The sequence below is a fragment of the Mycteria americana genome, chromosome 11 (genome assembly GCF_035582795.1).
Source record: "Mycteria americana isolate JAX WOST 10 ecotype Jacksonville Zoo and Gardens chromosome 11, USCA_MyAme_1.0, whole genome shotgun sequence".
In the NCBI taxonomy this organism is placed as follows: domain Eukaryota; kingdom Metazoa; phylum Chordata; class Aves; order Ciconiiformes; family Ciconiidae; genus Mycteria; species Mycteria americana.
In genome coordinates, this window is record NC_134375.1 from 10365027 (window position 1) to 10385152 (window position 20126).

General features: G+C 49.1%; 1 protein-coding gene across 3 annotated transcripts in view; it reads left to right on the plus strand.

Moving 5' to 3' along the window:
- SRGAP3 (SLIT-ROBO Rho GTPase activating protein 3) overlaps positions 1-19016 on the plus strand; it is a 131310-nt gene extending 112294 nt beyond the window's left edge. For 2 of the 3 annotated variants that reach the window (XM_075514455.1, XM_075514456.1), the window contains exons 13-22: positions 338-398; positions 810-887; positions 2022-2156; positions 5780-5885; positions 6160-6387; positions 7435-7514; positions 10541-10721; positions 11321-11470; positions 11837-12164; positions 14694-19016. In XM_075514455.1, the coding sequence (XP_075370570.1) occupies positions 338-398; positions 810-887; positions 2022-2156; positions 5780-5885; positions 6160-6387; positions 7435-7514; positions 10541-10721; positions 11321-11470; positions 11837-12164; positions 14694-15110 (1764 nt within the window). In that variant the 3' untranslated portion in view covers positions 15111-19016. The remainder of the gene's footprint in view (positions 1-337; positions 399-809; positions 888-2021; positions 2157-5779; positions 5886-6159; positions 6388-7434; positions 7515-10540; positions 10722-11320; positions 11471-11836; positions 12165-14693) is intronic. The other variant, XM_075514457.1, reaches the window with a different exon arrangement.
- Positions 19017-20126: the final 1110 nt, after the last annotated feature.

The following is a 20126-nucleotide window of genomic DNA, read 5'->3' on the forward strand; positions in this document are numbered from 1 at the left end:
ATCAGACAGGTATAGCACAAGTTTTATTTTGGCTCAGCATTACACCTTTGAAACGGAATAGCTGTGATCCCATTGCATCAGTCCCCTGTCTCAACCAGATAGTGAGCAGCAGTCTTTCACACACTTTAGCAAAAGCTTTTTTTTGTGCATAATTGACTGCACATAGTATATTCAGCACTTTTTGATGGCTTGATGTGTGTAACACCTCCTTTTCTTGCCTGTCCTCTTACTAAACTCAATGGCACTGATTTTCAAATCTCTGTTTTTGCAATCTTTAATGCATTTCCCGTGCTTTGTTATCAATAAACCAGTAATTTCTTTCTTTCCTTTCATGAAGGATTCAGGACAGGCTATTCCGCTTGTAGTAGAAAGCTGCATTCGTTACATCAATTTGTATGGTAAGTTGATTCGGTAATATCAACGGAAAGTTTCTGCAAAGGAATGAAATACTTGCAGTTAGCAGTGAAATATAGTAGAGATGCCTGCAGCCCTCGCTATGTGGGCTCAGGTTATAATTACAATGGCATTGACTGTGATGTAGCATTGGATGATTGACAAATATTTAGGTCTTGTTGGCACTGATTCAGGTTAAATGGTTTGCTCAGGTCCCAGGCCAACGGGATCAGTGCTTTGATCTGGGGGGCCTTGATTGGACAATACGAGCAGAAATGAATCGTAGCAGGCTGTCCCCTTCCTGCTCTCTGAGCCTTTCTCTCCAGGTGCATTGACTCCTAGTTTCTGCTGTTCTTTACCAGAAAGTACTGTGTAACAGTTACACAAATCTTTTTTAAAATGTTATTCCTTTCCAGGCCTTCAGCAGCAGGGCATTTTCAGAGTTCCTGGCTCCCAGGTGGAAGTCAACGACATCAAGAATTCATTTGAGAGAGGTGCGTTGGCAGGATGTGCAGCTGCAGCTGGGATGCCCTGTCTGAGCAGAGATCGTTGGTGGGAGTTTCAGTGCGTGCTGGGTGCATTAGATATTGCATAAAGCCTGTGCTAAAGGCCTTTCTGCTACGAGACACGAGGAGGTTTTCTCCCCTTCTAGGTATCTCAATATTGTATCTCCAGCAGTAGCGAAGAGTCACTTAAGGAAGGAGTATAAGAAGTAGGGGTAGGTGCAGAGATCTTTTGCACAGTCATTAATTAAGAGCATGAAAGCCTCAGATGAGAGCCATAAAATAGTTTGTTGGGGATCCATTTTCCTCCTTCCTGCACCGGTTTGTCAAGGAAGGAGAAGCGTTACCATGTGTACCTGGTGGCCCTATTGGTTGTGGAGTTGCCAGTGATTCTGTTGAGAAAACCACATCGATGATGGAAGGCTGGCAAGACGAGGCAGAGCAATCCTACTGTCACTGAGTGAACATGAAGCAGCGAAAAGGACAGTCTAGATGGGGGTAATGGCCTCCATGACATTAATCTTTGAGCAGCATTGGAAGGATCAGGGTGAAGGTGGCCGTGCCAGTCATCACGCAGTGGTGAGGTTGTCAAAGGCTGGAGGATTTGCACATCCAATTTAAGAGGAATCTGTATCCAAATCCCTTGGGTTTTGAAAGCCTTTTATAGATTTAAGTTGGTACAATGCAATCCAGAACCATTTGGTCTATTCCAGAGGCATAATTGCATCCTCCAGCCAAGCCTGTCTTCTCAGGCTTTCACCCACCATTGTTTAGATCTGCTCAGCTCTCTAAGCTGTTGCCTTAAATGCCAAAATGCACTGGGCTGGAAACCGTGAAGCAAAACCGATTAATAACATCCTCATCTTCAGGAAAGGTTTAAAATCTCCCCAATAAACTGGGTTTTTGTAGGTAGGGCTATAGCATGTCTCAGCATGATGCTGTGTAACAGAGTACCTTATTAAACTCTCCTCTTGCTGGCAAAATGCTTAGCATTACCATTCCACACACAGGAGGGTTTTCTGAACTGTGGGAAATTTTGGGTTTCCATTGAGTTAGTAAAAAACACTTGTTGTGTTAGTTCAACTTGATAGTAATGCTGGAAATAAAAAACTCTTCTCTGGGCAGGTGAAGATCCCCTTGCTGATGATCAAAATGAACGTGACATTAATTCAGTGGCTGGAGTCTTGAAGCTGTATTTCCGAGGACTGGAAAACCCCCTCTTTCCTAAGGAAAGGTTTCAAGATTTGATATCTACTATAAGTAAGTACATGTGACAGCTCTTCTTGGAGAACAGGGTGGGACAAGAGAAGCAATAAACAGAGGAGCAAGTACATCTGAGTTTTGCAAATAGCAGCTTATCTTGTAAGAAGGGCTACAGGTCGGCAATGGAAGTTGTTAGGAAAAGACATTAAGAGTGTGCGTTGGCAGCGCTGGAGGCAAGGGAGAGGTAAAACATCTTGCTGTGGCTCTTTTAAATTCTTCCTGGCATCATGAGGATCACCAGAGAGCCATCCCCAAGCTTAGGCCAGTGGGCTGCACATGCAGGAAGCCCGTATTTGCGGGTTGCATGAGGGGTCATTATTTGCTTGAACAGGGTCGGCTGCTGTCCTGCCTGCACGGATCTCTGTGTGGATAACGGCAGTTCCTGTGCCTGCCCATCATGTGTCAAGTGGCCATGGCTCCTGGGACCCAAAGGGGTTTTGCTGCTTTAGCTCAGTGTCGTCTACTAAACATAGTGAAGGTCAATAACTCTTGGCTACTCACAAAGCTTCTCTGACCCCTGAGGTCTGCAGAATTGCTTTCAACCTCACTCGATCCGCTGTTCTCCAAGTGTTTGCTATGTGCATTTCCCGTCCCAAAGAAAACCAGAAAGCGCTTTGGGATGTGAGCAGAGGTAGAAGCTGCGGGTTTTTAATCATGAAGTGTCTGGGATGGATGTCAGGGAGAGCCTGGCTGCTTCTTGTTTTGTCCTGAATACTCCTCCCAGCTCCGCTTGTTCCTCTGCAACTGAAGAAACAGATATCCCAGCTGGGGTTTATTTCTCTCAGTACTTTGTAGTGATGACATTTATTTACTGGCAAGTCGTGGAAATTACTCCCCTGGGGGAAAGGAAGAAGGCAGAATGAATTTGACGTTTCAGAGATGATGGAGGAGCGTATTGTGCGCTTTGGCTGCAGCATGACTTTATTTTACAGGAGAGGCATCGGAGTTGTTTGGGGGTTTGAGTGTCTCGGTATGTGGGTAGCTTCAAGGGGATTGACTGGTGAACATGTGCTGAAGTCCTTCATTTGGCTTTCACTGCTCATGGCTCCCTCCCCCCTCCTTAATGTTAAATTGCATAACTGCTAGAGATTTAGCAATGTCAAGACAGACAGATGATATCTGGAGAGAAATGACACAGGGATGAGCTTGTTCCAGAAGGAGAAGAATTTTCTCTTACTTTTCAAGAACAGTTGTTTTACATAGTAGCTTTAGGAAGTTCGCTGTCGCCTTTCAGTTTTGATGTGTAAAACAGCACAGCACACCTGTAACACAGCAAACAAAGGAAGCTGTTTCTGCACCAGTTTTGTGCCCCGGACAGGGATGTTTAGCCTGGCTTGCAGTGCTTGCTCTGGCTGCCATCCCCGAGGGGCTTGCAACAGGCAGAGCAGGGAGGCTGAGAGGGCACAGCCCACAGAGAAGGGGACAAGTCCCCTTCAGTGCCCAGAAGTGTGCTTGGTGATGTGGCTGGCTGTGTGCTTGCAGATAGGCTTGTGCTTTGGAACCATCCCTAATTAATGCCAATTTGCACAATTTATTAAGCTTTTGAGGGCTTTTCATTGCAAATATCATCTGTTAATTTTCTGGATAGTATTCTTGTCTCTCTCTCTTTATTTTTTCCTCATTTTAGTAAGAATCTTCCTTTTACTCATCTTTCCTTTCTTTTCCTGCTGCTGTTGCTACCTTTCAATTAAGGATAGATTTAAAATGAATTCAAGTCTTGTTCCCATTAAAAATCTGACCTTAAGCGCATCTGATTTTCTGCCACATAAATACAGGCTGTGTAATAGGTGTCCCAACCTAAACGCAGTGAAGAAACCTTCTTCTTTTGAGAACCATTGCTTAGTAAAATGCCACCCTTGCTAGAGGATGTTCTGTCTCATTGTGTAATTACGGCGAAAAGGCTAAACGCAGCCAAGCGGTTTGGTCTCTCCACCGCAGTGCATCACAAAGCCACCTTGATTTCCCTCGGCTCCTGGTAAGGTATTCCGGCCGAGTTTTTTGCAGCAGGTGCTGCTGCTCATGTCTCAGGGCCTCTGAGTGCCCCTGGAAGGCCGCAGAGCCACATCATTCCCTGCCATGGTGATGGGGAAGCCAGGCTTGCTGGTGGCAGATGAAAGGCTGCCTTTTTCTTTTGCCTTATGGGGACTGAGAGTTTACACGGAAGCATTTCTCAAATGCACATCAGAAATAGATGGATAGAAAAGGCGCTTTGTTTGCAAAGGTTCGTTCAGGGGTGTGCCTGTATTGTCAAGTGATTGATGATTACTCCATTAATTCCTCTGAATTACAGCCAGCTGAAACATTTCTGCTAAGTGAAAAAAAGCAAGTGCTTCAAGACAGTTTGTTCCTCTGGGTTTCAGAACAGATATCTATTGTTGTAGGGTTTTATCCCGTTCTTACTTATTTGATTCTTTTTTCACAAATGTCCTCTTAAGTGAAACCAAAGTGAAGAAGTAGAGAACCCAGTAAGCAATAATGGGATAAATACATTCCTCAAAAGGAAAAATTTCCAAAATGAAATATTATAAAGATTTCAGTCTTTGGACTGGAGCCAAATTTTGCTCAGAATTTTTGAACAAATGGCAGCCCAGCTACATGTTGTCAGTGAATTTTATTATGATTAGCAAATGTCAAAGTTTGAGCCTGCATAATAAAGTAAGCATCTCTCCACTGTTGTTGCTCATTCCATGCATCTGAGGCTGACTGCTCTCAGGAAAGCTTTGGTACTCTTTGTCTGCTTTCTGTAAAATAAAAGCCACAGGATTAACTATCTACATAATATATTGAACGGATACTAGCTTAAAAAAAAGAGTAGCTTTGGGGGCTGGAATGTGCTGCCAGCTGCTGCAGGAGCAGCGCTGAGGCCCCTCGGCAGGTCGGTGCTGCAGCGGGGCTCTTGCAGCTCTGCAGGGGAAGGAGGCTGCTGTGCGGGGGCTTCCGCGCCGTCCTGGTGTGGGGCTGCAGGAGGGCGGAGGGGCGGTGCAGGGGTCCCCGGGTGAGTGAGCTGGCACTGAAAGCAAGATAGCTCTAAGTCACCCTCCTTCCTATGGAAGGAAGCTGGTTTCTGATAGCAGCTATGGGCTTTGTGCACTGATACGGAGAGAAGTGAATCTTAAAGTGCTGACTGAGAACCGGTTCAGATTAAATTCCCATTAAGACCAGTGGGAGATTGTAGCAGAAGGACTCAGAAGGGTTAACCTATAAGAGTTCACCCTTACGGGTTAACCCGTGAATAAAAACCTAATTTAAAAATCTACACTAGAAAACCAAGCAGTGCTCCGTTTTTCCAGTGCCATATTGACTCAAGCTTTTGAGAAGTAGAGTAGTTGTTGAGGAATCAACTAAATAATGTATAAACAGTTATTTTAAAAACAAAACCACGGAAATGTCTTTATTTACTGTTTATACTGAATCTGAACATACGTATGAATTCACCCATGGAAGAGCACTATGCCCAATTCTCTGCTTGCACTTTAGTGCCAAACCAGTGGATCAAATCTGGAAACAGGCTATTGTTTTCCTTGCATAGTGGGCTACTAGATATGGAACAAGTCCCTCTGGTGCTGTGTTGTCTGGTCCTGAGAAGGTTTAAAGATGTGCTTTCTATCTATGTGTTCCAGAAATCGAGAACCCCACTGAGAGAGTGCACCAGATCCAGCAAATCATCATCACTCTGCCCCGGGCTGTCATCGTTGTCATGAGATATCTTTTTGCTTTCCTTAATCAGTGAGTCTTTTTTTTCCTTTTTCACTCAGTTTCTCCTTGCCCTCCTTTTTTTCAGGGCTTCCCTGTCTTTGTTGCATGAGTCCTTTTTGGTATTGCCATGGAGAGTTGTATTTTGCTCCTTCCTCAGCCTTGCCTAGCCATGGCTGTGTGTTCAGGGAAGATGTACAGCTCAGTGATGATTGCTTTCTTGGGCGGTGGGGGTTTGTTGGTGGGAAATCTTTCCGAGCGAACCAGGGAAGTCGGCACCGCACCTTCCTAATGCTTGTTCTTGCAGCTTGTCGCAGTACAGCGATGAGAACATGATGGATCCCTACAACCTGGCCATCTGCTTTGGGCCCACTCTGATGCACATTCCAGATGGGCAGGATCCAGTGTCCTGCCAAGCCCATGTCAATGAGGTCATCAAAACCATCATCATTAACCACGAGGGCATCTTCCCCAGCCACAGAGAGCTGGAAGGACCTGTCTACGAGAAGTGCATGACTGGAGGGGAGGAGTACTGGTAAGGAGCGGGGGCAGGACTTCATTGTTTGCAGAACTTAAAGCCAGATCCCCTTGTTAGGGTTATCTTCTGGCACTGTACATTAAGAGAGAACCTGTGACAAAATGCAGGGCTTTGCCTTGATTCCTGGTAGCCAGAGAATTTACCCCAGCTCACAGGAGTGTAGGAGAAGGGCTCGTGGGAGCAGATCCCCGAGAGTATGGGGTGTGAGGAGAGCTTTGGGAAATTCAGACTTAATATTCAGGGCAGGTGAGCACGGTGCTGGGGTGAATTTGCCCCTCTGCAAAAGGGGCATGCCTTTTTGCATTTATTCCTGTTAAATGTTATGAATTAGGTGTGCAAGTGATACGTATTTGATATGCTTGTGCTGTTTTACACTGGTTAAGAATCTTACTCCATACCATACTGTCTGCATGGTTCTTAGTTATAAATACCTTCAGAAAAATAAGAGGATTTTGCACACCTAACCAGTTAGTCTCTACTTGTACACATCAGGTAGCTTTTCATTTTAGCCTTGCCAGTGAAAACAGAGCAGTTTCACTGAGTCTTTATTTTCATTTTTCTCATGCTGACTCAGCATTACAAACCACAGTAGAAACTTCAGAAGGAAATTGTTTCAATATGAACTGATTTGTGTGCAAGTTTTATACATTTCTGAGACCTAATCTGCCCTGACGCTGATCACCTGCCACCATCCTTACTGATGCAAGCAGAGGATAAAATACTAAAACTCATTGTGAATGATTGAGTGTAACATCTTAACTTGGTATCACTTTATATTTGTTTTGCCAAATATGAGTAAGATGCATGAGCAGCAGAACGTGATGTTCTGGGCCTGAAGATTGTGGTCCGGGTGTCTGCTGTTCTCAAAGCAAGTTCAGAGATCTGCTGTGATTTAAAAAGACCATCTCAGTCCTATAAAAACTAAAAACATAACTCTCTCAAGTGTCACTGGGGCAAGAATTTCCCTCAACAACTTACTTTTGCTCAGTGCCTTGGGAACAGAATCTCATTCTTTCTTTGAAAGCACGGTGTATTTTATTTCAGTGACAGCCCACACAGCGAGCCAGGCACCATCGATGAGGTCGACCATGACAACGGCACGGAGCCACACACCAGTGATGATGGTGAGCACAGACAGAAAATCAAGTCTGTGTTAGAAAAGCTGTGCATGCAGGAAAGCAGTGTGCACTTCACTCCTAGTCTGATTAGGGGCTGCACTAGCGTCTGGCACTTTAGTGGGGGACGGTGTTTCTGTGTGCTCGGTAATGCATATTCGTATTAATAAATGCTGCTTATAGGTTTTCATCATAGGATGTGCATGGACCTTCGCAATGGTCTGACTCCATGGCAGGGTACAGGGGGCGGGTTTTGAGCTGTTCTGTGAGATTCCATTAATCCCATATATGACTTTTTTTTCCTTTTCCTTGTCATCTGTGCTTACATGCAGCCATGAGATGGTGAGGACGCACTGTGTGAAATGGCTCATGAGAACAGGAGGGGAGACAGGGGGCTGACGTGGGGGTGGACCAGCTCTGTTCACTCCGGGCCCTTAGATGCACTGTGGGGAAAACAGTGAATGTCAGTGGCCCCGTTGGGGGCCCTCTGCAGTGAGGGGGTCTTTCAGCTGGTTTCACTGTGCTGTGGATCATCCCGTCGAGCAGCCATCTCCTTGGCAGAAACTAAACGCCCCTGTATTTGGGCGAGCTGCAGCCTGGTTTTCCCCGCAGTCAGTTCTGTTTCCTTTGGTGACGAAGTACCTGCCTGCTCATTTCTGCTCGTGTCAGGCCGGTGGAGCTGGCCAGCTTCAGAGGGCAAAGCAGGACGTGTTGTGAGCCAGGACTGCGCGGCCGGGTGTGAATCCCTTGCAACTGGGTGCATCACCAGTGTTTCGTAATGCTCTGGAGGAGGCTCCGGTCCAGCTTTCTGTAAGCTCGTGTCTGCCTGCACTTCTGTGGAAACCAGCTCGGAGTTTCACATATGGGCTCTCAGTAAAAACTTTGAAGCTCATGGCGATCACAAAGGCAGGTGTGGAAACAGGGGCACTGGCAGAGCTGGGCAAGAAGCGTGTTCGCTCCAGGACGCGGTACCAAAGCAGGAGGAAGTGCTGTGGTTTCCACACCCCAGAGGCATTGGCAACTCGGCCACGGGGTGAGTCCAGGAGACCCCGCTGGCACTGCTGAGGATGGCGAATGTGTAACCCCACGACAATGCTTAATGGCAGGACTATGCCATGTGGAAGGGCACCGGGGAGCTGAACACCTCTTCTGCTTTCCTGATGGCTGCTGTTTCCTTGGATGTGTTCTGCCCTGACAAAACACTGATGCCTTCGGAGACTGGCGGGTGGCAGGAGGGCTTGCCCGGCTGGCTGGCACCATGGGGAGGGGAAGGGCGCAGCTGGGCCGGACAGCTCAGGACCTGCTTTCAGCTACAGACAGGAGCTGACAGGACTAGAAGATGAAGGAGAGCAAGCTGCCATTTAGCCAATTTTATGCTTGGGTGGTCACATTAATAGCTCTGATTGGAGTTTCTGGGTGATTAACTGCAGTGCTAGTGTGGAGAAGAGGAGCAGCTTTATTTTGTGAATTTTTGTGAATTTGTGAATTCCTCGCTCGACTCTCCCTTGCCCCATGCACCCTCCCTGCTGGGAAACTCAACATTTTATCAGGGCTGTGAGAGCCCTCCTGGTTGCCTCCCCTGCTACGTTTCCTCCAGAGCATTCCCCATTGATCCTGCTGTAGTGCTCCCAAACAGCCTGCCGCTCGTATTGGTGTGGACGTGTATTTTAAGCTGGAGAAAATCAGTTTGCTGAAGTGAGCTGTCCTGTCCCATGTGAGGCGAGGCATGAGGCAGGGGTCTGATGCAGCATCTCCCATGTCCTCCTCCAGTGTCTGCTCCTCTGTGTGGGTTTTGTCGCTGAGCAGAGTGACGGGGCGCATCCTGGTTGCTGCTAATGCTGAGCCTGCGGTTAGTGATGAGGCAGATGGAGCAGAGCAAGTTTCCATGTTTTAATGAGAACATGACAGATCTGGAGGAACTGGGTGGATTTGCCATGTCTAGCTTTGTCATCACCTGTCTGCCAGTCTCCAGGTGGGGTTTAAAATGATCCGGTGTCTCAAATAATCAAGGTACATTAACTGCTTGCTTGCTGGCTCCGTTAGTGGCTAGGGGTAGTTGGGTGGTGCCAGCCTGCTTTTTCACCCCTGTCTCGGAGCGAAGTGAGGCAGAGTGCAGGTTGCTCCTGCCAGTGCAGAGAGAAACACTGTTGTTACTTTGCAGTCGCTGCAGTGGTTTCTCTGGGATTCAGTGCTCCCAGCTGGAAACAGATTTGCAGAAGAGCTGGGCTCCTCCACGGGCTCCTCAATGCCAACCAGGTTCCTCTTTGGGTGCACCAGCAGCTCCCGCTGTGATGCCCTTGGCCTGGGGCTCAAAGGTTCCTGGTGTGCTCGTGACCTCCCAAAGTGAAGTCCTGCCTCAGCCCTCTTGAATTTCAGGCCCTGAGCTCCCAATCTGTGAATCCCTGATGTTTGGTAGAGGTTAAATTAGAAAAAGTGGAGAGGCAGTGAGGTAGAGTGCTGAGAAGGTCTGCAGATCGGGGGGGGGGGGGGGGTGATGCAGAGCAGCTGCCTGGCCAGAGCTGGTATCATCGTATCTATGGGGATCCCCATCATTTCTGTGGGGATTTGTTACTCATCAGTAATTCAGGCCAAACTGTCTCCAGGATAAGGAAAGGAAGAGAAAGTAAGCAAGGCTTTGATCACAGTATCTGACACAGCTTGCCAAGATCCCAGTCTGGAGGATAATGGGGTTCTGTAACCAAAGAAATCACTTTATAGGTAGAAAATGGGAGTGTGGGTGACAATGCCATATGCACACAGGGAAATCTCAACTACTCCCCATCTGGTTTGTAGCTTTTTGTAATTGCTGGTAGTTTGTGAGACTGTGAGAAATTCTAGGAAGGCTGGAAGAACAAAAAGAATTGATCAGTCTAAAAATAAGAGGGTGCATATTCAGTGTAAGATGCTCTTGAGAAGCTAGGACAGCAGCATTACTGCTGTTCTGGTGAGATGTGATGGTGGTCTTCCTAGGATTTATTGTGCCCTCGTGACTGTTGAACTAAGCTTTTCTCTATCTGTGCTTCTCTCCGTTGCAGAAGTGGAGCAGATTGAAGCCATAGCAAAGTTTGACTACATTGGACGATCTCCACGAGAGCTCTCCTTTAAGAAAGGGGCCTCGCTCCTCCTGTACCATCGGGCATCAGAAGACTGGTGGGAGGGGAGACATAACGGTGTGGATGGCCTCATACCCCACCAGTACATTGTGGTGCAAGACATGTGAGTAAAGTGGCATGTGTTGATCCAGGATGTTAAAATCGCATACCTATACGAGGTCTGCTTTAGCCACCTAAAACAGCTGGTCAGATTTTCCGAGGTTTAATGACTTTGGTGAGAAATCTGGACCTGTTCACATCTGCCTTTCCTTGTATTGGCTCAGATTGTTTCTCGTTCAAGCTGATAAAGCCAAGCACTAAATACTGTACTTCAGTGTGCCTGAACCCCATCTGTCATTGACTCCTCAAAGTGGCATGACCCAGGCTTAATATTGGCCTTGCCCCCTGTGTACGTTGACCTGGCATTATTCAGTGCCCACCTGGCCTGTAGGCAGATCCCAGGGTCCTTCGCAGATGCTGCTTCTGTTACAAGTACCGTACCTGCATTCATTAAAATGGCAACTACAGTGCAGGGGGATATGGAGATGTGAGGTTCACTTTTTCCAGCTCCAGGTACTGTCTGAAGTGGTGGCCTTGGTCTAGCCCTTTGTTAACAAAGTCTGGAGCTGCTGGAGTGGTGATGTTCAGATCCACGTTGTGGCTGGGCCCTAGCCTGTCTCCTGGGGCAGAGCCCTGTTACTGATGGGGCTCTCCTGTTCCTAGGGATGATGCGTTCTCCGACAGCCTGAGCCAGAAGGCAGACAGCGAGGCAAGCAGCGGACCGCTGCTGGACGATAAAGCCTCCTCCAAGAATGACATCCAGTCTCCGACGGATCATATTGTGGACTATGGCTTTGGGGGAGTAATGGGCCGGTAGGGAAACTCTCATTTTCCTATGAACACAGAGGTGGTTGCTCTCACGTGTGGGGAGAGTCAGTGTGTGGTGTAGGGCATGACAGAAGGGGAGGCTCCAGTAAGCACTGCAGAATAATATGAGCATGGAGGGGGTTTTCATGTGCATTGCTAATGTAGATCTTAACAAGTAAAGAAGGTACAATGCTTTCCCTTTCTTGGCACTGGCTAAAATGTCTGTCTTCCCTCTTGCCTTATTCTTCTGGAGCTGACAGGCTCGAGTTTGGTTTGATCTGAACTCTGAGTTGAGCGATTGTCTTACAGCATGCGACCAGGCACTTTCGATCTGATGGACAGTGACGTAGTCTTGTGATGGATTCTTTGCAGAGTGAGATTGAGGTCTGACGGTGCAGCTATCCCTCGCCGTCGAAGCGGGGGGGACACCCACAGCCCACCCCGAGGGATGGGTCCTGGCATAGACACTCCTCCTCGAGCAGCGGCCTGCCCTAGCAGCCCCCACAAAATACCTCTTAACAGGGGCAGGATTGAGAGTCCTGAAAAGCGCAGAATGGCGACATTCGGCAGTGCAGGCAGCATCAATTTCCCAGACAGGAAGGCCTTGTCTGATGGCCACCCGCTGAGATCGACCTGTGGATCGACTAGACACAGTAGTCTCGGAGATCAGAAATCTCTAGAAGCAGAAGCGCTTGCTGAGGTAAGAGGGTTGTGAAGTGGCTCTCGGTGCCCAGGGATCGAGAGGCTAAAATAAAAGTCACTGGGGTAGCACCGCAGAGCCCCTTCCATCTCAACACACTTCAGAATTACAGTGCTGTTGTAGCTGCAACGGTTTAAAGATAAAAATGAGCAGCCAACAGCCTGCCTGCTTTTCCAACTGTATCGGTTGGTCTAATAAAAGATACTGCCTCCTTCCACAAACCTTGTTTCTTCAAAACAATAGGCAGAAGCATTCGATCCACCACCAAAATGCACTGGCAGCTCTTACCTCCTGCAGGGAGGGAAGCGCATTATCTTCATCTGACACTCCATAAGGAGCTTAGGAGGAGAAAACTGGATTTGCCAGATCAGAATTTGACTGATGCTCAGTGTTTGGAGAAAAGTGCTTCAGGTTTGTTACTGGCTGTTTGTAGCTAGGACCTCAAAACGTTAGTCTAATCCCAATATGATGCCTCCAGGCATGCAACATCATCGGCGTCACATTAGGCCATCAGTTCCACGGTGCTTGTTACAAGTCAGGTTACCTCCAGCATAGCCTGCAGGTCTCCTCTCTCTACTGCTGGCAGGAGGACCCCAGCCAGGTATTGGTCAGGGTATACCAAACCTGTTAACGTCTCGGAGAATGGTCCTTTCACAGAGCAGGCTGCACAATTCTCCAGCCTCTCGGGGACCACCTAGTTCAGGCACAGTCCCCACCAATGTGTCCGAATAGCTGTGGGTTGGGCCAGTTTGAGACTGGGAACTGGGAGTGCTGTGGACAGGCTGTTCAGCATCCCCTGTTTCAGCAGTTTCCTGGCAGTTTGCTTCGTGCCACCCTCTGGCAGGAGCAGCAGCTGTGGGATGGTCGGTGATGCCCAGGTGGAGGGGTGCAGCTGCTGGGAAGGCTGCTGCCCACCACCTGGCAGCAGCTCGTGTGCCACAGGGTTTGGCAGGCTGTTTTATGTAGAATCAGCTCCTTTCAGTGGGATAATTAATGATGATTGCAGAAAGGAAGAACTCTTACTGTCCTGTTTGCTTTTCCACCAGCCATGCTCCTTGTTCTCTTGCTCTGCAGCACGCTACCCAGCTTCTCTGTCCATCAAGAGCTTGCGTTTGGTGGGATCAATTTACAAAGTTACGGTCGTAGCACAGCCCGTGCCCTGAGCGATGGCTCGAGCTGGGACACCACGTCCGCCTCGGGACGGGATAACAGCATGCACGAAGTCCCCGGGCTCAGCTGATGGGCAGTAGCGTGGCACCCCGCAGCGGTGCCCGGGGCTGCGTTCCCCAGGTGCAGTGCAGGGCTGTGGGGTCCGGGAGCCTCCAGAAGGGTGGGTGAATACTGAGGACAGAGCACAATAGGCACAATTTTCTTGGCTTTTGGGTTGTTTTTTTAAACCTTGGAAAAGATTCTTACTCAGCTGATGTAAATAAATACTCACCTTGCAGTCTGTAGGACTGCTGGACTTGGTAGTCCTGAGGCTTAGCTCTCGGAGAATATTTTCACTCATTATCTGAACAGACAGAATTAATAGAATTAATTGGAGCTAATTTGATAATTATTTCCCTTCTGCTGATCCTCTGAACATTATCTGAGGCTCACCAAGCATTTTGTACGCATTATAAAATTAAGAACTCGTCTACACAAGGACAGCAAGGAGACTTAACTAGAGCTACTTTTTAAATGATTGATTCAGTTGCCTTAAATCACTTTTCAGATGGTCTCTTTCTGAGTTAGTGGCCTTAATTCAGTTAAGGCGCATTTAAGTGAAGCCAGACTAGGGCCTCTCTATATCCAAATGAGACTATCAGCACTACAGTTGTAGGCGATTTAGCTAATTTACTTTAAATGAGCACTACTTGTTGAACTGGGTTCTCCCTCTGGAGGATCTCTCTGGATGGACCCATGGAGGCTGTGCCTAGGAGATGTGACCCGAGGTGGGCGGGCGGTGAGGGGCTGAGGCTGGTCTCACCTTGGCTGCCTCCCCCTGCACAGGGAGAGGCCTTGTCGCTGCCTCTCTTATTTATGGCAAGCTGCCATCGTGCTGCTCACTCTGCATACATCCTTGTGTGTTTCCGCCCCACATGTGCCATTGCCCTGTAGGCACAGGGACAGCAGAGGTCCTGTACATCTGATGGAGGCTGCAGGGCCTCCTTTTTTGGAGAAAAAATAGCCTCAGTGCTGCAGGGGAGCGTGGAGATATCCTGCCTCATTGGCGATGTGGACAGACTGATGTTCACCGCATTGCTCGTGGTGCTCGGGGTTTGCTCCCTTTGGAGCTGGCGACCAAACCCCTGTTGACTTGGGAGACGTGGGGCACCTTTGGGCAGCCAGCGTTGGGGCTTTATATCTTCTCCTAAAGCTCCGGCTTTGCCTGGAGGCTGTCTTAGGTCAGAGACACAGCCCCCCCTCCCCACCTCCCCTAGACACACATGCCAGGGCAGGGGGCCTCTCCATGGGGTGGGGTGCAGGAGAGCGGGGCGATGCTGTGGCATGGTGCTGACATCCCTTTGTTGGTGGCGTTCACAGGACATCGAGAAGACCATGAGCACGGCGCTGAACGAGCTGCGGGAGCTGGAGAGGCAGAACACGGCCAAGCAGGCCCCCGATGTGGTCCTGGACACTCTGGAGCCCATGAAGAACCCGCCAATAGGCGCTGCCAACTCTGAGCCCGCCAGCCCCCTCCACACCATCCTGATTCGGGACCCCGACGCTGCCATGCGGCGCAGTAGCAGCTCTACCACGGAGATGATGACCACCTTCAAGCCAGCCCTGTCGGCCCGGCTGGCCGGGGCTCAGCTGCGGCCCCCGCCGATGCGGCCGGTGCGGCCGGTGGTGCAGCACCGCTCCAGCAGCAGCAGCAGCTCAGGGGTGGGCAGCCCCGCCGTCACCCCCACCGAGAAGCTCTTCCCCAGCAGCTCGGCGGATAAATCGGGCACCATGTAGGCTGGGGCGCGGGGAACGTGGCGGGGAGAGCCAGCGCCTGGACAGTGGGAGCGGGGCCGGCAGCTCGACAAAGCCTCGCTCGGCCAAGCGGGAAGTCAAAACCGTGCTCAAAAGGAACCGCTCTGAAAGGGGACAAGTGTGTAGCCTAGGCCTGATGGTTGATTGTGCATACGTGTGCGTATGTACGTATGTGTGCACACACCCCCATCCATGCAGAAACACTTCCCAAGCTTGCAGTCCTACGGCAGGAGGAGACGGCGGGTCTACGTGTTGGCACTGGAGAATACACGCTATATGTAGAAGTATATATTAAAAAAAAAAAGTGTACAGAATTTGGTGACTTTTTTAAAATAGTAGATTTACCTCAGAAACTGGCTCTGAAATGTCCTCTCTAGAGATGTTGGGTTGATTTGGGTTTTTTTCCAGGCTATTTGTGTGCGTGTGTGTGCGTGGAGGTACGTAGCAGCTGTGTGTCAAGCAATACAAGGCCAATCCTGGAATTTATTTTCTGCACCTCTTGGTATTTAAAAAAAAAAAGGCAGGGGGAAGATACGATCAGTTTTGTTCACTGCTGGCCTATGGAGAAGAGCTGGAAATTCATAAATGACAGTGTGTGGCAGGCCGTCTGGAGTGTCTTTTCAAGCTGAATCCTGAGACGCCTTCGCGTGTGCCCTGATGCCCCAGCCAGCAGCACCCAACAGGAGTGGGGACAGCAAACGAGGCGTGCTTCGTCGGCTTCGCGCGGGGAGGAGGACGTAGCTGCTGCACCAGGGCACAGTGCTGCCCTGCCTGCACCGCGGGGTCCACAGAACTCTGATTTTCTTGAAGATTTCAGAATGAACAAGGACTAGTGACAAAGCTGTGGTAAAGCATAAATAGAGTAACTTACATAGTTTTGAGATGCTTCATTTCCCTTTCCCCACACACTTTTTTTGGTTTTGTTTTAAAAAAAACTAATGGTATCTCAACAGATAGGACTCAACAGGCGAGGCGGCTTTGGTACAACAATGTTCCTTTATTTGAAGTTGCACAGCAGTACATGAGGGTCTTGATTCAGATTGCGTCTTCTTGCATGAAAAGCATGAGCCATATTTGACCATATCAGATGCGGAACTGATCTGATGGGGTGATATTTTGCACTTTCTGTACTGTACTATATAATACAACAGTTTGAGTTTATGCAAAAGAATCTACATTTTGTTTTTCCTCTGAACATTTAACCCAGAGAAAAAAATATGCAGAAAGAGCTGGGGATTGCATGGTACTTTGTCTGATAATCAAGTCTCTTCTGTAAGTGCTGAATTCAAGACACTCTGTGCTTCTCCTGCAGTTTTTTTTTCTTCTTGTACAGATTTCCATGCAATGACCCGTAGTTTAATTTGGTCACTTGCACATGATCATGTACAACCCCAGCGTGAAACGGGCCATCGTGACTCTCTCAGCTGCATAGAAAAGCCGCACTAATGGCTCCCAAATGTTCATCCTTTCTTCCCGCTATCTCTGATTTCTGCTGTTCTGGCTGTCCCTGGGCAAAGAAGCTGGCATGCCCTCCTGTCTCATCCAGCAGTCACCTGTCCCTGCCCAGGGCTTTTTTTTTGTTTGGTTGGGTTTTTTTGTTCCCCCCTTCATCTTCCTCTTCTCTCCAGCACCGCTGCAGACCCCAACTCGCACGTGGCCGCAGCAGCAGCCTGACTTCCAGAAGGCAGCTCGCGTCTCGGCTGGGGAGCTCACCCGTAACGTGCCCACGCGCGTCAGCCGCCCCGTGCCTGTGCGAGGCAGCCTGGACCTCCACGCTGGGTACAGACCCGGTGTCACACACCCGGCGGGACCGGCCCGGTGTTTGTTCCCGTGCCCAGTGCAAAGCATGTGTCCCTTCTACACACCCCGCTCCTGCCTCTGGCACTCTGTATATATTGCTGTACTTGCTTAAATGCTGGAAAGTAACTGTTAACATGTAAACTGTACAAAAAATAGGCTAAGATTAGATGAAAGCCAATGCCACTCACCAAATCTTTGCACTTAGTAGGTAGCTCAATGTAAAAATAAAACCCAATAATAATAATAATAAAAAAATAAAAAAACAAAGCCGCAAAGCTAACCTTTCGGTGTACAGTGGGGGAGAAGTACTGTATGTAGTGATTCTGTCATTGTTCCTCCATAAAATGCTGTAGGGGGAAATGGTGTTTATGTACTTGTCTATTAACATTGTTGACATTTGTAATTACCACAATTAGTTCATATTGATGTTTATTTTTCTTCATAGTTTTTCCCCCCTTTCCTAACGTAGGCTAACCCTGAGGTCAATGCCTCTGTCATTACGGGCAGCAGATGTTCAAACAGTCTGTCAGTCTGGTCTAGTAATGAACCAGCAAATGTGCTTTTAGGGGGAGGGAAGAAACCCATTTGGCACGAGCGCTGTGTATTCGTTGCCAGTAATTAGTATTTTTTTTTTCCATTTAGTTCCTGGAGAACATTCACTTTGCTAGTCTTCTGGGTTTTTTTTTTTATATACTTTCAAAGATGACTTGATATCAAAACCACGTTTATTAGGGTTTTTTTTTTCCCCTCCCTTCTTACTTTTGAAGATACGGTACAAGTTCCAGTGTCTTTCTATTAAATTATTGCCTTTCATTTTTCTTTCTTTTGTTGTGGGTTTTTAATACAATTGTTTTCTTATCTTTAAGTGCCTTTTTGAGCACCAGAACAAATGCTTGGAGTTAATGTCCTAGGAGCTGTACACATCATGATTTCCTTTGTACAGTTGCGTTGTGCTGGGGGTGATTGTTTTTCAAGTCCTTTTTAATTTTTTTTTTTAAGAAAAGAAAACCAAGATGCTTTGTTGAAGAATAAACTACCCCTTTTTAATATGGTATTCAAATTGTAGTTTTAACTACTGTAAATTTAAGGGAAGAAATGTATTTTTCTGTAAACTAACTTGGCACAAAATTGAAACACGTACATTGTAGGAGTATCATAACTGGAACCTGCTCATGTTTCATGAGTAACTTTACCCTGATCCTCGATACCTCTCTAAAGGCGTAAAGACTGTAGGCTTCAGAGAGTTCACAGAGCTTTCACTGTGACAACTTACGGTCGAGTCGCTGATGTGAGCGGGCGGCGGGAGCGCCCTCCCCGAGGGGCCACGCTCCTGCCTCCCGCCGCCCCACCGAGCGAGGGTCCGGAGGGACCGGCACAGCCCCTCCTCGGGGACGCGGCAGCCAAGAGGAGGGCATCTTCACGGAGCAGTTGTTTCTCTGCTGTGCAGAGCGAGTGCCCACCTCTGCCTCGGCTCCTGCCAGACCCCCCCGGGTCCCCACGGACCTGCCCCGTCCCATCCCGCGGTGCCATGGTCACCTCCGGGACACCTCTGTGAGGGGCAGCTTGGCGCTTGCCCACCCTCCCTGGGGCTCGGCATCGCCTCCGATGGTGCTGACTCGAAAGCGATGGCACCCACGCCAATCTCTTCTCTGTACAGACTCTTCAGCAGTGCGTGCAAGCGTGTCGGTCCCCGGGGTGGTGATGGCAGTGCACTTTCTTCCTTAGGCTGAAGTACCCCTGGTAGGTCATTTTTGTAAACCCTGGACTGTGTTATTTAACTAGCAGTGTTGTGGTTTTCACGGTGTGGCAGTAGGTGTCCCGAGTCTGATCTGCTTCTGAGTGGCTGGGCTGCGTAGTCTGGTGGGGATGGGTTTGGTTACGCCGGGAAGCCGTAGGAAACCGCTGGCTGGCTGCCCTTTGTAACGGTCGTCCTCCTCCTCTGGTGTTGTCTCTGTAACGTGTGGTGAGATGCCGTTCAGCTAGAGTGTCTGAGTGGGTCCTCTGTCATGTATGCTGATGATGCCATGTCGATGAAGCCGCTGGCTGGGTGTGGACTCATCCCGTTGAATAAAACTGCTTAACTTTTCTCAAAAACATTGGCTGTGGCTTCAGAATATTTGCTGCCTCCGGGAGCTGCGTGGGCTGGCACCCCTGCCTGCACCCCTGCCTGTGCCTACACCCGTGCTTGCAGCTTCCCCATCCCTCGTTCCCCCACCCCTGGTCGGAGGCGGTGGCCGGGGGGCTCCTCCAGAGCCGCCGTGCAGCAGCCCCGCAGCACCTTCCCCGTGCCGTGGGCAGCAGCGGTGCCGTTGGCCGCGTCTCCTGGCTGCCGCTCCCCCAGGCCCGCGGTTGCTCGCCATGGCTGACTTCGTGTGTTCTGCTGTGTTTGTTTAGACGAACCGCTGAGAGCACAGATGGGCTCTTTCCTCTCAGCCCTGGGCATATGGTGAAAATACGCAGGGAAGAGATGTAGGCCAATAAAAAAAAACCAACAACAAAAAACCAAAACGCCTCCAAGGGGCTGTAAATTTGCCCATTTCCACTGGTGTGGGAGGACCTGTGCTGATCTACACCAGCCAAGATGTACCCCGCATTTCAGAGGTGGTGTTTCTTCTTTTAAATTTTATTTAAAATGTATTTAGGTAAAAACCATGGGAACGTTCTTCCATTTTATTTCAAACAAATCTTTGCCTTGAAGCTCACTGCACTGAAATGGCAGCAATTAAAGGCTGAGGAAGATGCTGTATGAGTGTGTTGAACACCTCCTGGGGTGAGGGCTGGTGGGGAAGGGCCCCTCCGTGCTCCCCCAGCCCCTGGCGCAGGAACCACTTCCAGCCCTGGGTGTCTGCGCCCACATTCGAGCAATTGAATACCTTTGCAAACCTCGTGCTAGGCGAGAGTGCCTTTGGGTGGTTTATCACTTGCCCACAGGGGAAGGCTGCCTCAGGTGGGGAATCGGGGTGGGTGAGGATGGCAGCCAAGGAGCTGCACCCCATGTCTGCTCTGGGGAGACCTCACCTTCACCTCCGCCTGCGTGAGCTCCCCGGGACCTCGGCGCGTCTGTGCCTTAGAAGGAACGTCAGCTCAATAAGGCCGGGGTGACACTGAACGGAGGCAGCGGGACCGCACCACTGTGGGGGCCATGCCTGTGGCAGGGACCCCCTCACGAGCAGCCTTCGTGCGGTGAGTGGGGGTGAA